The sequence below is a fragment of the Bos indicus genome, chromosome 20 (assembly GCF_029378745.1).
Source record: "Bos indicus isolate NIAB-ARS_2022 breed Sahiwal x Tharparkar chromosome 20, NIAB-ARS_B.indTharparkar_mat_pri_1.0, whole genome shotgun sequence".
NCBI classification, from domain to species: Eukaryota; Metazoa; Chordata; class Mammalia; order Artiodactyla; family Bovidae; genus Bos; species Bos indicus.
Genome location: NC_091779.1, coordinates 35,914,311 through 35,930,083, shown reverse-complemented (window position 1 = coordinate 35,930,083; position 15,773 = coordinate 35,914,311). Strand labels below are relative to the sequence as shown.

General features: G+C 44.7%; 1 protein-coding gene across 2 annotated transcripts in view; it reads left to right on the top strand.

Annotated features, from left to right (window-relative positions):
• Positions 1–15,773, top strand: part of EGFLAM (EGF like, fibronectin type III and laminin G domains) — a 193,999-nt gene that overhangs the window by 141,323 nt on the left and 36,903 nt on the right. For both annotated transcript variants that reach the window (XM_019982928.2, XM_019982929.2), the window contains 3 exons: positions 2,039–2,228; positions 11,843–11,968; positions 13,042–13,285. In XM_019982928.2, the coding sequence (XP_019838487.2) occupies positions 2,039–2,228; positions 11,843–11,968; positions 13,042–13,285 (560 nt within the window). The remainder of the gene's footprint in view (positions 1–2,038; positions 2,229–11,842; positions 11,969–13,041; positions 13,286–15,773) is intronic.

Genomic DNA, 15,773 nt, shown 5'->3' with positions numbered 1-15,773 from the left:
AGAGGAAGATAAAGGCTAGGCTCAAAGACTGTTATCCGGGATGTTGTGAAGGGAGCCTCAGAGGAGCTATTCTCCCCTATGGTGCACTTAATGCTCCAGAAAAGAAGAAAAGGATTTAGCTGTTGGGCTCCTGCTATGGTCCTGGATCAGGGAATGGGGTCAGAGGGATGGGATGAGATGAGGATGGGATCCAAAAGAAGTAAATCCTGAGGCTCTTGATGAAATAAGCCAACCAGGCACTCAATTCACCTAACAAAAAATGTAAATAATTAACCCTTAAAATCCACTGTAAATACTTCGAAGCTGCCTAGCTCACATTTAATACACTATTTATAAATGATTCTTATCTACTCATTAGAAAAGATAAAGCAATGAATAGATGTTTTACTTATTGATAACAAAAGTATAAATGGTAAAGATTACATTTCAGTGGCTTACATTCTGCAAATTTTATAACTACTGGCAGCATGCCTTTACCCAGCCCTTCTCTATATCTTTTAATCCAAACAAATGAGATATTTCTGCAATAAAAAACAAATAACCAAGAGCACCTTAATTTTGTCCCACTTCATGTTCAACTCTGTATTTTATAACCTCAAAACCTACAATCCAAATTGTGGTTTAGTCTAAGATTGGAAATGTCCCTACTTAGCTGTAATAAGACTTTAAAAAAATGCATCCATGAGTAAATTTCAAAATATTTTGCAACTCAGTCTTGGCAATTTCTGTCTCTCTCACAAATGCCTCTTGCAGGACATAGTATAAAGGTGACCGGGATAGTAAAAGGATAAACGTTAGCCCACGTATACACAAAATTAGTATTATCACCTTTTGAGACACAGAATAGTCCTATGGCCCATCCAAGATACACAGTAAATTGGTGTCAGGACTGGAAAGAGAAAGTTTGTTTTGGATGCCCAGCACGGTACACTGCCTGTTGGCTTGCTCTTGGTTTTGACTGACCTTCCTTTCCCTTCGAGGCATTCCAAAGTCATCCCTTCTCAAAACACAGCTGTCTGAGTTTCCAGTGCTAACTGTGGGTTTAATTTTCCAGTAGGACAATGACTTAAAGATAAATATGGGTGGAAGAAAATCCATAAATTGGATATATGGATATCCATATACATCCATATATATATGATGAATGGATAAAGAAGATGTGGTAATATATAGCTTCCCTATTGGTTCTGCTGGTAAAGAATCTGCCTGCAGTGCCAGAGACCTGGGCTCGATCCCTAGATTGGGAAGATCCCCTGAAAAGGGAACGTCTACCCTGTAGTATTCTGGCCTGGAGAATTCCATGGACTGTGTAGTCCATGTGGTTGTATGGAATACTGCTGCTGCTAAGTCGCTTCAGTTGTGGACCCCATAGACGGCAGTCCACCAGGCTTCTCCGTCCATGGGATTTTCCAGGCAAGAACACTGGAGTGGGTTGTCATTGCCTTCTCCAGTGCATGAAAGTGAAAAGTGAAAGTGAAGTCGCTCAGTCGTGTCCGACTCAGCAACCCCATGGACTGCAGCCTACCAGGCTGCTCCGTCCATGGGATTTTCCAGGCAAGAATATTGGAGTGGGGTGCCGTTGCCTTCTCTCTATGGAATACTGCTACTGCTGCTGCTAAGTCACTTCAGTCATGTCCGACTCTGTGCGACCCCACAGACGGCAGCCCAACAGGCTCCCCCGTCCCTGGGGTTCTCCAGGCAAGAACACTGGAGTGGGTTGCCATTTCCTTCTCCAATGCATGAAAGTGAAAAGTGAAAGTGAAGTCGCTCAGTCGTGTCCGACTCTTAGCGACCCCATGGACTGCAGCCTACTAGGCTCCTCCAACCATGGGATTTTCCAGGCAAAAGTACTGGAGTGGGGTGCCATTGCCTTCTCTACTACTCAGCCATAAAATGAATGAAGTTCTGTCATCTGCAGCAACACAGATGGACCTAGAGATCATACTGGCACTGTATTGCATCTTAATCATGTCTCTCATCTGGTGTGTTTTAGCTTTTGACTTTGTTTAGTGAGTTATGGTTTCCATCTTTCTTAAAGGGCCAGTACAGTAAAATTACCTTCCGGACACCTCTCTATCTTGGTGGCGCTCCCAGTGCTTACTGGTTGGTGAGAGCAACAGGGACAAACCGAGGCTTTCAAGGCTGTGTGCAGGCACTCACTGTTAACGGGAAGAGATTGGACCTGAGGCCCTGGCCACTGGGGAAAGCGCTCAGCGGGGCCGATGTGGGTAAGTGGTTGAAAGTGGGAGGTATGCTCCTGTGTGTCGCTTTTCTGCTTTGGGTCAAGGATGGTTAATACAAGCTTCAGGAGGGAGGTGAGCTGACGAGTGAGGTTGGTGCTCTGCAGACCTGATGACTTTGAATCTGAACACCAGGACGTGGTAAATAAGACCACGGGTGCACTGGACCCCCGGTTGTGTCCTGCTGCCGTCTTGGCTTTCTTCCTGAAATGCAGTCTGGTCCAATCTGACGAGGCAACGATAGTTGAGTCCTCCTATCCTTCTTCATCCAGTCCAGTGGAAAAACCAACACAATAACGTGGAAAGATCTTTTGTATACTGTCTGCTTCTAAAAGAAGTGGTCACATTCTAATTTTGACTGCTGTGCCAAATGCATTATTGTAGCCCTCTCATTTACTCCTCATTGGAGAAGGAAATGGCAGCCTACTCCAGTGTTCTTGCCTGGAGAATCCCAGGGATGGAGGAGCCTGATTGGCTGCCATCTATGGGGTTGCACAGAGTCAGACACGACTGAAGCGACTCAGCAGCAGCATTTACTCCTCACACTGACTCTAGGAAGTAGAAATTATTACTACGTTTATTTTATACAAGAAGGCACTGGGGCTTGTAAAAGTTGAAGAATTTATCCAAAATAGGGCAGAACTAGGTTTGTGGATATTTTTTTCTATTTTCTTTTTCTTTTTTTAATTAAGACTTGATTGAGTAGTTTAAGGTTCACAGCAAAATTGACAGGAAGGTGCAGAGATTTCCTATATGCCCTCTGTCCCCACACATGTATATCCCCTTCCCGCAATATCAACATCCCCCATCAGAGTGTTTCTGGTATGCAGCAAGCTTATTTTATTATACATATATACTATAATTTGCATTTGTTAATCCCAACTTCCAATCCATCCCTCTCCTCCTTGGCAACCACAAGTCTGTGCTCTGTGTCTGTGAATCTGCTTCTGTTTTCTAGATAAGTTCTTGTTTTATATCTTAGAATCCACATCTAAGTGGTATCATATGGTATTTGTCTTTCTCTGACTTACTTCACTTAGTATGATAATATCTAGATCTATCCATGTTGCTTCAGATGACCGAACTTCACTCTTTTTATGACTGAGTAGTATTCCCTTGTATATGTACATACTGCATCTTCTTTATCTATTCATCTGCCATTGGAGATTTGGGGTTCTTTCTATGTCTTAGCTTTTGTAAGTGATGATGCTATGAACAGAGGAATGCATGTATCTTTTTGGATTATAGTTTTGTCCAGATATATGCCCAAGAGTGGGATTACTCAGTCATACATTAGCTCTATTTTCAGTTTTTTGAAGAACCTCTATACTGTTTTCCATAGTGACTGCACCAATTTACATTCCCACCAGTAGTGAAGGAGGGTTCCCTTTTCTCCACACTCTCTCCAGTGTATTTGTATACATTTTAATGATTGGTCCATTTTTAATTGGGTTGTTTATTTTCTTATTATTGAGCTTTAAGAGTTCTTTATATATTTTGGATACAGTTCTTCATCAGGTGTGTTTTTGCAAATATTTTCTTCCAGTCTGGTTTGTCTTCTCAGTCCCTTGACATTGTCTTTCAGAGAGAAGAAGTTTTTAATTTTAATGAAGTTTATCTTATCAATTATTTCTTTCACAGATTCTGCCTTTGGTGTTATATCTAAAAAGTCATCACCTTACCCAAGGACATCTAGGTTTTCACCCATGTTATCTTCTACGAGTTTTATAATTTAATGTTTACTTTTAGGTCTGTGATCCATTTTAAGTTAATTTTTGCAAAGTTTGTAAGGTCTGTGTCTACATTCATTTGTGTGTGTGTGTGATTGCCCAATTGTTCCAGAACCATTTGTTGAAAAACCTAAGATTGCTTTTAAAGCAATAAGGACATTTATTCCATAACTGAAGGCAGCTGATAGATAATTTTAAGGTTGGTTAGTTCAGTGACTGTTTTAGTCAGTTAGGGCCACCGTAACAAAATACCGTAGACTAGGCAATTTAGACAACAGAAATTCATTTTCTCACAGTTCTGGAGGCTGGAAATTCAGGATCAATATGTTGGCAGGTTTGGTTTCTCCGGAGGCCTCTCTCCTTGGCTTGTTGATGGCCATCTTCTCATGGTGTCTGCATGCGGCCTTCCGTCTGTGCTTGACTCCCCACCAGTCAGATTGGAGTAGGGCTCACTCACATGACTTCATTTAAACCTTAATTGCCTTCCAAAAGGTGGTATCTCCAAATACAGTCCCATTGGGAGTTAGGGCTTCAACCTATGAATTTGGGGAGGACGTGGTTCAGTCCCTCATAGTGACTCAGTAATGTCAGATCTCTGGGTTGGCATCTCCGTGGTTCTCTTGTTTCTCACTCATAATCCCAAGATGGTGCCACAGCTCTGAGCATCACATCCTTGTATGACATTCTAGTGGCAAGATATGGCAAGTCCTTTTCTTGGGTCTCTCTGTTCTCTTCAAGATGTTGTTTTGAAAGAATGCATGATGAATGCCACATTCCTGCAACCTAGGCTCTACTGTCACATTTGGCTGCATTTACTTTACCACATGGGCTTCCCTGGTAGCTCAGCTGGTAAAGAATCTGCCTGCAGTGCAGGAGACCTGGGTTCGATCCCTGGGTTGGGAAGATCCCCTGGAGGAGGGCATGGCAACCCACTCCAGTATTCTTGCCTGGAGAATTCCATGGATAGAGGAGCCTGGCAGGCTGTAGTCCATTGGGTCACAAAGAGTTGGACACGACTGAGCCACTAAGCACGCACGCACACACGCTTCTCCATGTATGATCCTATTCCACCCTCTCTCCATTCCTGCATCAGAGCTATTTGGTACTCATAACTCCAGGTACAGTTGGTTTATTTTGTTTCTTTGTTTTTTAGCTGATTAGCTGAGCACATGTTACTTATAGCCACCATTTGGAATAACTTTATTCTCCTCAAAATAAAAGCTGTGACAAACCTTGACAGCATATTAAAAAGGAAAGACATTACTTTGCCAACAAAGGTCCATATAATCAAAGCTATGGTTTTTCCAGTAGTCATCTACAGATATGAGAGTTGGACCATAAAGAAGGCTGAGTGCCAAAGAATTGATGCTTTGGAACTGTGGTGTTGGAGAAGACTCTTGAGAGTCCCTTGGACTGCAAGGAGATCAAACCAGTCAATCCTAAAGGAAATCAGTCCTGAATATTCATTGGAAGGACTGATGCTGGAGCTGAAGCTCCAATACTTTGGCCACCTGATGGAAAAAGCTGACTTATTAGAGGAGACCCTGATGCTGGGAAAGACTGAAGGCAGGAGGAAAAAGGGACGACAGGGGATGAAATGGTTGAATGGCATCACCGACTCAATGGACATGAGTTTGAGCAATTCTGGGAGATGGTAAAGGACAGGGAAGCCTGGTGTGTTGCAGTCCATGGCGTCACAAAGAGTTGAACATGACTGAAGGACTGTAACAACCTCAAGTTTCCTACAATAGGTGCTATGATTAGCTTTAATGTTTACAGATGAGAGCTGGTGCTTCAGAACAGTTAAGTAACTTGCCTAAGGTCACATAGATGGTAAAGCTGATGAATGGTGACCTCAGCAGTTCTGGCTCAGTGTCTGCCCTCTTAACCACATCTGCCACATCAAAGCCTCCTGAACTGGCTTCAAATTGCTTCCTTCTACTTTTCTCACTCCTAAAGGTGACACCATTGTTAAAACTACAAACGATCAAGTTTACTTGAACGGAAAAGATTACTTCCTTCTTGTTATTCCCTATGTTACTTTTCCCCTCAATTGATCACTTAGTCAAGCAAACAATCAACAGGAATAACTAGAACTATTATAAAGGCACCCACTGTGGTAATGTAGAAACCAGCAGGCCCATCAGAAGTCTCCTGTGGTGTAGAAGGGTCTGAACTCTGAAGGTAGGTTGCTTGGATTTGGTAGATCAAATCCAGGTAGTTAACTGGTTTGGGACTCAGTACCCCATCTTTCAGATTCCCTGGTGGCTCAGATGGTAAAGAGTCTGCCTGCAATATAGGAGACCCAGGTTTGATTGCTGGGTCAAAAAGATACCCTGAGGAAAGGAATGGCCATCCACTCCAGTATTTTTGCCTGGAGAATCCATGGACAGAGGAGCCTGGCGGGCTACAGTCCATGGGGTCACAAAGGTGATACCACTGATACTACAAACAATAGAGTTTACTTGGAAGAAAATGATTAGTCTCTTCTTCTTATTCCCTATGTTACTTTCTCCAACTGAGCCCATCTATAAACATAACTGCCTTATAAGAGTATCTTGTCTGGATGAGTCCTGGTGCATATAGAGTATTAGAATAAAGCCTTGCACATAGCAAATATGTTGTAAATGTTTCCTGTTGTTAATATTATTAATAATAATGTGGCTTCAGTTTATTAATAACAATAATCACAGGGTATAAGTTGTTCCTTCTTTCTTCATTGAACTATCAGGGAAATAGCCCTGAAGGACAGGTCTGGCAATCTCAGGGCTATAGAAACCTCTGACAAGAAGTTAAGAAGTTACAAAGTTGAGCAAGGGCCAATTCCTGACAACGTTTTAAATTCTACAATACCAACCTCTCCATTGAGTGGATAAGCTAGGAGGGTCCACCTTGCAGGCTCTGGGCTCCCTGGGCAGAGCTATAGGCTTATTATTCTATGAATCTTAATTGCAGGCATTGGTCACATGACCTTTTTTTCATTTCTTCCCAGTTTCTTTCTCTGTGATAGAACAGGGCTAGCTATCCTTTCTCACCCTCCATATTTGCTTCCCTTTGAGTGTGTTCTGTTGAAGTCCAAGTTCCTATAAGTTAATGTGGTCTCAGCACAGTGGAGACTGGGCTCTTGTAAACATCGGTAGTTTCTGGTGGAGATGCAGGCTTCCGGAAGAGGGTGAGGACAGTTGCAAGTCATGGCTCCTCCCTCTGATGTCTAACTTGGCATTGCTGTCGTCAACCTCAGTGTTTTCTCTGTCCCACCTCTACCCCCCAACAAACACACTAAACCCATTTCCAGGGGGCCTTTCATTACTCAACCCGTCACACCTCATCGCTTCATTAAATTTTTTCCAGTTAGTGGACTCTCTCTGAACTCACATTTTAGAATAGTCAGCAATCTCAGCAAAATTTTGCAAACTTTGGCCCAGTGTTTTCTTTTATTATTTCCACCCCAAATCTCCAACCTAAACCACCACCACTCACTTTTTCCAATCCCATCTTGGATCCCCACACCCTGCCGTGTCATGCAGCCAACTCCCCAAATTATTTGAGATTCATGAAGTCTGCAGGGGCCGTGGGTCACACTATGGTTTATCACCCTCTGACTCTTTTTTCCACTCAATAAATACTTAAGCTCATGCTTAGTGCTGGTCACAGCTCTAGGTGCTTAGGATAAAGGAGTGAACAAGATAGGATCCCAGCTCATTCCTCCTGTACTTGCCATGCGTGTGTGTGAGTGTGTGTGTGTGTGTGTGTGTGTGTGTGCACGCGCACGCGCTAAGTTGCTTCAGTTGTGTCCAACTCTGCAACCCCATGGACTGTAGCCTGCCAGGCTCCTCTGTCCATGGGATTCTCCAGGCAAGAATACTCAAGTCAGTTGCCATTTCCTCCTCCAGGAGATGGTCCCGACCCAGGGATCAAACCCGTGTCTCTTATGTCTCCTGCACTGGCAGGCAGGTTTTTTTTTTTTTACCACTAACACCAACTGGGAAGCCTATATGTGCCATGAGGAGGGACCAAATTAATCAAATAATTATCACTCAACAAATGTAAAACTACAATTTGGAGTCAGTGTTACAAAGGGAAAGTGCAATGCTAATGTATTATGGGCAGATTTATGGGGTAGGGGGTCAAGAAAAGGATTTCTGAGGATGTAATGTGAAGTTGTGGAGAAGGCAATGGCACCCCACTCCAGTACTCTTGCCTGGAAAATCCCATGGGCGGAGGAGTCTGGTAGGCTGCGGTCCATGGGGTCGTTAAGAGTCTGACACGGCTGACCGACTTTACTTTCACTTTTCACTTTCATGCATTGGAGAAGGAAATGGCATCCCACTCCAGTACTCTTGCCTGGAGAATCCCAGGGATGGGGGAGCCTGGCTGGCTTCCATCTGTGGAAGTTGGGATTGCACAGAGTCGGACATGACTGAAGCGACTTAGCAGCAGCAATGTGAAGTTGATATCTCAAGCAAGAGTAGGAGTTAGAAAGCAGAGATGAGAGGGAAGTGCGTTCCAGGCTGAGGAAATGGTCTGTCCCAGTGGGGATGTGTTTGTCGGGGTGTGGATCTCATGATCTAGTTTGTGTTTTGGAAAGATCCCTCTGACTACAGACAGCTTATTGAAAGGGGTCATCCTTAATGGGGGTGCATGTAGGCCAGCTGGGAGCCCATACAGTAGTTCAGATCAGAGATGACGGGTTTTGATCGAGGGTGAGAGGAATGGCAGACTTGTCGGGTCTTTAGCAGAGGAAATAGACAAGCCTCATCACTTGTCTATGAGGGGCAGGGAGGCTGCTCACTGTCCTCGTCTGCTCAGCGTATTCCATTCCGCCCTCTCTTTCCTCCACGAGGACCTCATCTCTCTCCTGCCCCTCACTTCATTATCTTGCATAAACCCACACAACAGCTGGTGAATAGTAGGTGTCGGTGTCAGTTAATGTATGTGTTGGTGCCTATACACATGGTCTTGCGAGAACTCCTTCCTCATGCTCTCAGAGTTGAGAGTTCTCTCTAAAACTAACCTGTTCATCTCCGCTCTGCACCCATCCTTCCCTATATTCCTGGGACCTTGTTGCCAGGATTGTTACTTCTCAATAACCCAAGGTTTCTTAATCTTTTGTGTGTCATGACCCCTTTGGCAGTCTGGTAAAGTCCATGGAACTCTTCTCAGAAGGATGTTTTCAAATGCAGAAAATAGTATGCCTGATAAGAAACAATTTTATATTGAAATAAAACTATATAATAAGTTTCATTAGTATAGTGCTGTATGTCTCTTTTTTTAATGAGCACTTTTAAAGAGATTTTTAAATTTTATTTATTTTTGGCTGCGCTGGGTCTTGGTTGCTACTCGCGAGCTTTCTCTAGTTGCGGTGAACGGGGGCAACTCTCTAGCTGTCGTGCACGGCCTTCTCATTGCGGTGGCTTCTCTTGTTGTAGAGCATAGGCTCCAGGATGCACGGGCTCAGTAGCTGTGGGTCATGGACTTAGTTGCTCCCTGGCACGTGGAATATTCCCAGACCAGGGATCAAACCCGTGTACCCTGGATTGGCGGATGGATTCTTAACCACTGAACCACCAGGCAAGTCCCTATATGATTCTTTTTAAAGCATTAGAGATGTGATTCTTCAACGGTGGGTGCAATAACTACCATGCTTTCAAAGGAGTGATGAGCATAAGTGAGATTTTGAAATACCTTCTATAATACCTCCCTGAGCTTCTGGATCCTCTGGGTCCTCTGTTCTCCCTTTGTCTTCTCTGCTGGCTCCTCTCCCTTCCCTGGTGCTGTGGGAGTTCCAGGAGCCCTTCCATCCTGTCTTCTGTCAAAGAGCCCATCTGCTCTTGGTTTCAGGCTCACCCCCAGGTGGCTGCTGTCCCACCAGCCCTCACCTGTGTGCCGGATCTGCCCTGGTGCCCAGCAGCAGACACTTCCACCATCACCTTATGTTTAAAGTGAACAAAAGACAGCTTCTCCTCCACTCCTTGGAAGCCCGGTCCTGTTCCCAGCCTTCCTTATTTCTTTCCTCTTGCCTCTCTCCTTTCCATCTCCCAAGCTAGAAACCCTGAGGTTATGCTGGAGTCTTCTTTCACCTTCAGCCTCCAGAATGAGTTGGCTACTCCTCCTTGCCCTGTGCCTCTTTGATTGTTCCCTTTCTCTCCATTTCCTCTGCCATCAGCCTCTCCAGCCATGGTTTACCTCTCTGAGGGCATTTCTCCTCTTCCCCACCCTCATCCCTCACAATCCATCATGCATACCGTTGCCAACACGGTCTTGCTGAAACACTACTTCCATCAAGTAAATATCTCTGGCTGGCTTTCGAGCCCCCTCCCTGTCAACTCCTACCATAAAAAATAGTTACAAAGCAAATGAGTAAAATAATTGTTCCCGTGTATACCTAAGATAAACCAAGGACCCCACTTCTTCCTGTGGCACCAGCACTTCTCTGAGAAAGACTCCCAGCCCAAGGAGATGGGTGGAGCCAGAGGACCTGTGAGAGTTTGGCTCCCTAAAGCCAAGTCAGCCTCTCTGTGGATGCTGGTGATGTTCTCAGGGCTATGGCTGGAGAAAAAGACCCGGGATCACTTCTATCTGAACTTATAGTGCCCCCCCATACCCCCAGCTGGACTTCCCACCTGGCTGGAGAGCCGTGCTGTCTGGAAGGGCTGTAATGAAATTGTGTTATCAGGTCCTGAAGTTGGTCTCCTCTCCTGGGTACACAGTGTGCCAAGCCCTTCCCCCTCCTCCTGAGGAGGCTTTGGGAGAAGAAAAGACGGGATCAGTTCAACCAACACAGATGACTGATGAGAAAAGGATAAGAGACTCATCCTGCTGAGATGACACAATCATGACATCAGGGCTCTTCATCTCACGAAGTCGGTGGGGGTTGGGGGTGGCAATGTTAGGAGAGGGGGTGAAGGGGGAGGGGGAGAGCTCCAGGCTCCATCGCATCGGAGTTTGTGGGATGCCGAGCTGGGCTGCTCACGGCTCAACCACAGATGCACCCCATTTTCTTCCATCCTGAGAAAACGTGCTTCGGACTCACCTATGTTGTTCTGGGCCAGGCTGTGACCCATCTGCCTAAGTTCTCTCTTATACACAAGGAGAAAAGGAAGAGCAGAGAAGCAGAAGTAAAGCAACCCAGGAAAAGTCAGCTTGTTTTCATTTCATTGGGCTGACTAGGCTTGAAGATGGCCAAGAGTACCTTTTATGGGTGTCTCCAACGTGTATTTGTAAAGAGAACTAAGCCATCTGATGTCGAACCTTTCAGCACTTTTTACTTCCGGTCACCTTCCTGTCCCTCATGAGACTGTAACTGGGGGCTGAGAAATAAGGATTCTGGAACCCCCTGCTAACCCCTGCTCCCTGTCTGCTCCTGTCAGAGGAGTTGACAACCCAGGCAGTTAATAAGCTTCGACAAGGCTGCTTACCTCCCTCTGTGCTTATCTTGCTCACCTCTGCGTTCAGCCAACAAGGCGGGCAGCACTTAAGGTAATTGAGGCCACACAAATAAGAAGGCTTTTTAACATAAAGCCTCTGCTGACATTGGAGGCATGGAAACACACTCTTGTGGGAACAGCAGCGAGGTGAATTACAGCAGAAACGGCTCCGTCATCCCTGTCAGGGTAGTTTAATATTTGATTTACTGTGTCCACCCTGTTTTAAAGCACCTGTGTGGCTTCTCATAAAGAATAAACCAAAATCAGATTAAAATGAAGGGAAGGGCCCACATCTCCTGAAAGCTGGTTTGCAGTTGTGCAGAGGAGCTGATCAACAGGAGACGGGCATGAGCTGTATTTGTTCAGAATCACACGTGGTCGGTCTGGCCAGTCTCAGACAGGTTCACTTGATGAATCAACTTTGTAATTCCTGTTCTGTTTTTAGGGGAGTGCAGCAGTGGGATCTGTGATGAAGCCTCGTGCATCAACGGTGGCACCTGCATGGCAAGCAAAGCCGATTCCTACATTTGCCTCTGTCCCCTGGGCTTTCGAGGTCGACACTGTGAAGACGGTGAGAAAGATGCAAATTGATGGCGATTTCTGTCTGCATCGTTAATTCACCTTGGTGTAATTTTTCATCAATGCATATTTAGCAAGGTTCCACATATTTGTATGGGATTAACGTTGCTTTGTGGGGAGGGATGGGAGAATCTTTTTTTCGAACCAGGTGGAAGTGTCTTCAGATGTCAAAGTGGCAAGCTGGCCAAAAGACAAGTTCATTTTTTGATGTTCTGGGCCGATGCTTTGGTGAGCTCCTCCTGGCCCTCAAATAACTCTGAAAAGCTTATATTTGTGTGGTTTGTGTCAGAATTTGAAGCATTCAGAGATCAGGCTCCTTAGAATATCTGACAGTTTGGAGAAAATGCTGGAAAGCCATACACAGAAACATTAACTCTGTGATGTTTCTTTTTCTTTGTACTGTTCTGCTGAATTATTCTACCTCTCAACACTGTACTGATTATTAATATATATACATATATACATGCACACACGAATACACACAATAATAATGGAAATTTTTAAGAAGATTTTGCAAAGAAGCAGGGATGAAAAAGTTTTATCTTTTCTACCAGTGATTCAGATTTGGCCCTAAGACACCATCATCCTAGAGAAAAGGTTTTTTTTTTTTTTAACACTGTATAATTTCAAATCTCTTGTCACCTCGAAGAGGGTGTTGTGAGTCAGAGTAAGGAAGAGCTGTTCTATTCCATCTTCGTATTTCTGTAGCCTCACATACTAAAGATTGGTCCTTGTTCTCATCGCTGCAGGTCAGTGGGAGAGGGGTGGCTCTGGTCATTCAGGGATGCCCTCTAGTGGCCCTGCTAGGATCTTAGAATCCTCCATTGATTCCCACATCCAGCCAGTAGGTGAGAAAGCGAGTGGAGGATGGAAGGAAGCTATAGGGGCCAGACCTGGAATGCTGTGTACTATTCCCAACCACATTCCACTGGCCAGAGCTCAGCCACACCACCCACTTCTCTTCAGAGCAGCTGAGAAATATCCTTGAGTTCTATACCCAGAAGGAAAAGAAGATGGCTAGTTCTAGCACGAAGGGGTTTCTAAACCACGCACTTGCTATTTCAGCTTTCACCTTGACCATTCCTCAGTTCAAAGAGTCTCTGAGGTCCTACGCTGCAACCCCCTGGCCTCTGGAGCCCCGGCATTACCTTTCCTTCATGGAATTTGAGATCACATTTCGGCCGGATTCGGAAGATGGCGTGCTCCTGTACAGCTATGACACGGGCAGCAAAGACTTCCTGTCCATCAACATGGCAGGGGGCCACGTGGAGTTCCGCTTTGACTGTGGCTCTGGGACTGGTGTTCTCAGGTAAGGGCTGAGACTGTCAGGGGCTCTCCTCCCTTCAGTAGCCACTTGGAAGAAAGGTTTGTCTTCAACCAGTTGGCTCTCTTCCTGTCTTCTGTATATAGTTGTCTTTTCTGAAACCTGTCCTGATTAATACAGATGATGTGCTTCCTAGAGATCATGCTTTCCTGGTGGCAAGGTTTCCTTTTCTCAAATAACTACCTAGCAGGTAGCAAATCTCTGCTTCAAACTATGGAAAATGGGCTGGCCTCAGATGGGGGTAAACTGTCTTCCTCTCCACCTGAGATCATGCAACACAATCAGCAGAAACTTCATAAATTGCCAATCAGTACCTTGCTCAGAGCATCACTTGGTGAGCACTTGGCAAATACATAACAACTAGTTGAAAAAGTAGGGATTTACCAGGTGGAGCTAGTGCTACAGAACCCGCCTGCCAATGCACAAGACTTAAGAGACACAGGTTTGATCAGGAAGGTCAGGAAGGTCCCCTGGAGAAGGAAATGACAACCCACTGCAGTATTCTTGCCTGGGAAATCCCATGGACAGAGGAGCCTGGTGGGCTACAATCCACAGGGTTGCAGAGAGCAGACAAGACTGAAGTGACGTTGCATGCATGCAATAGAAATGTAATGAACAGAAATGTCCTTGGTGGCCTCACATTCTTTTTTCCTCTTTGGCCATTGGAAATGGGGTGTATCACAGCCACATTCACACAGAAACATTAAATCATTATTCATCTGCCCTGTTTCCCACAAATGTTCTATTGGCAAAAGCTTACCAGGTCATTTCCACGTCATTTCCATTAGATTAAGAGGACTTCAAAGGGACACCACCTTCCTCACCAGCCTTGAGTGAACACAGTGCCATTATTATACATGCTCACATGCGAATAAATGCATAACTCACATAATCATGGTGTGACATGATGTCACCTAAAATATCACTGATCGATTATCAATCGATTGGGGTGGTCTTACTTTAAATTGTAACTTTCCTCTTGCATCATTTCTTTGATGGCAACTAGTTATTTGGCATGGCTCTTACCATTCTTCATATAAAGAAGCAGACAGAGAATCACCAGTGATCGCAAGGACCCTTCCCTGACCAGTGTGCTCAAAAAGGCTGTGTGATGACTGATTTCAATGGCATGGAGTAACTAAGTGCTTCTAAAGGGCTTGCTAGCGTCTGTGGACTTGGTTCTGGGTTATCAAAACTTTCCCTCTGTTACCTAGTCCTGTTCGTCAACTCAGCAGATCGATTGTTCTCATAGAAAGTGGCAGGATCTCTGAAGCCCTCAGAGCCTGCAGTTGGAGGTGCCGGTGTTTTTCTTATTTGTTTGTTTCCCTCTTCTAACTGTGTTGCTCCCATGGGAGTTTTTACCTTCCAGCCGGAGGCCTGCTGATCTAATGCACACACGCTTCTTGTTCCTACATTTCGAGAATTCTCCTCTTTTGAAACTCACTAGGGTGTTTTGTTCAACAGTGCCCTGCTGCAGGAAATTGGTTAGTCTTTGTTGTTGTTTTAAAGGAAGTTGTGGGCTGTATTCAGTCACAATTTATATTGCTAGACTGTCATCTCTAGAAAGAGTTCTTTGTGAGATGTTACAGTCATGAAGTGAAAGTGAGTCGCTCAGTCGTGCCTGACTCTTTGTGACCCTAGAATTCTCTAGGCCAGAATACTGGAGTAAGTAGCCTTTTTTCTTCTCCAAGGGATCTTCCCAATCCAGGGATCGAACCCGGATCTCCCACATTGCAGGCGGATTCTTTACCAGCTGAGCCACCAGGGAAGCCATGGTTGCCCTTAACCGCTGTTATCATTTTTCCTGACTGATGGAAAGTGCTTATTGCCTTAGGTTTCAACAGTTCTTTAAAAGTACAGTTCATTCTTGTCCTTAAGGTTGAATTCCTACACATCAGTTTAACACCTCCCACCTTGGGGAATGGACAAATATTTTTGTGTCTCTGGTTATGCAGGAACATCCTGTGTCTCAAGACAACTTTGGTGGGTATTTAATTGATTCAATTTACATATGATTATGCAAAACAGCCTAAACAACTCACTTAGAACAATTTGTCAAGTCAAGAAAGGAAGAAGACACCTTGAATATCACCTTGTACTTTCAAATGGCTCTTTTCCTGGGTAAGGAATGACTGGAAGGGGCTGGAGAGGGTTGTGGCTCATCAGCCTTCCTCCTGAACAAATTGCCCCCTGCTCCCTGCACATCTGCAGTAGCAGCTCCAGCTGCGGGGTCACAGACACGTGGAACCTTAGAAATCCAGCATTTCTCTCTTTCATAATTCGGTGCCTATTTTTGATAAGAGTTATTTAAAAATTTTTTTAAAACATAAGTTATTCCTTCGCTGCTTGTCAGGAAAGGTGCCTGGAAAAAAAAAATCTTTAGCATTAGGTGTGATGAAAAAGAAGCAAGAACTCAGAGTAACCATCATCTGCTCCCCTGGGCCACCCCTCTGCAGTGTAACTGACAACACCC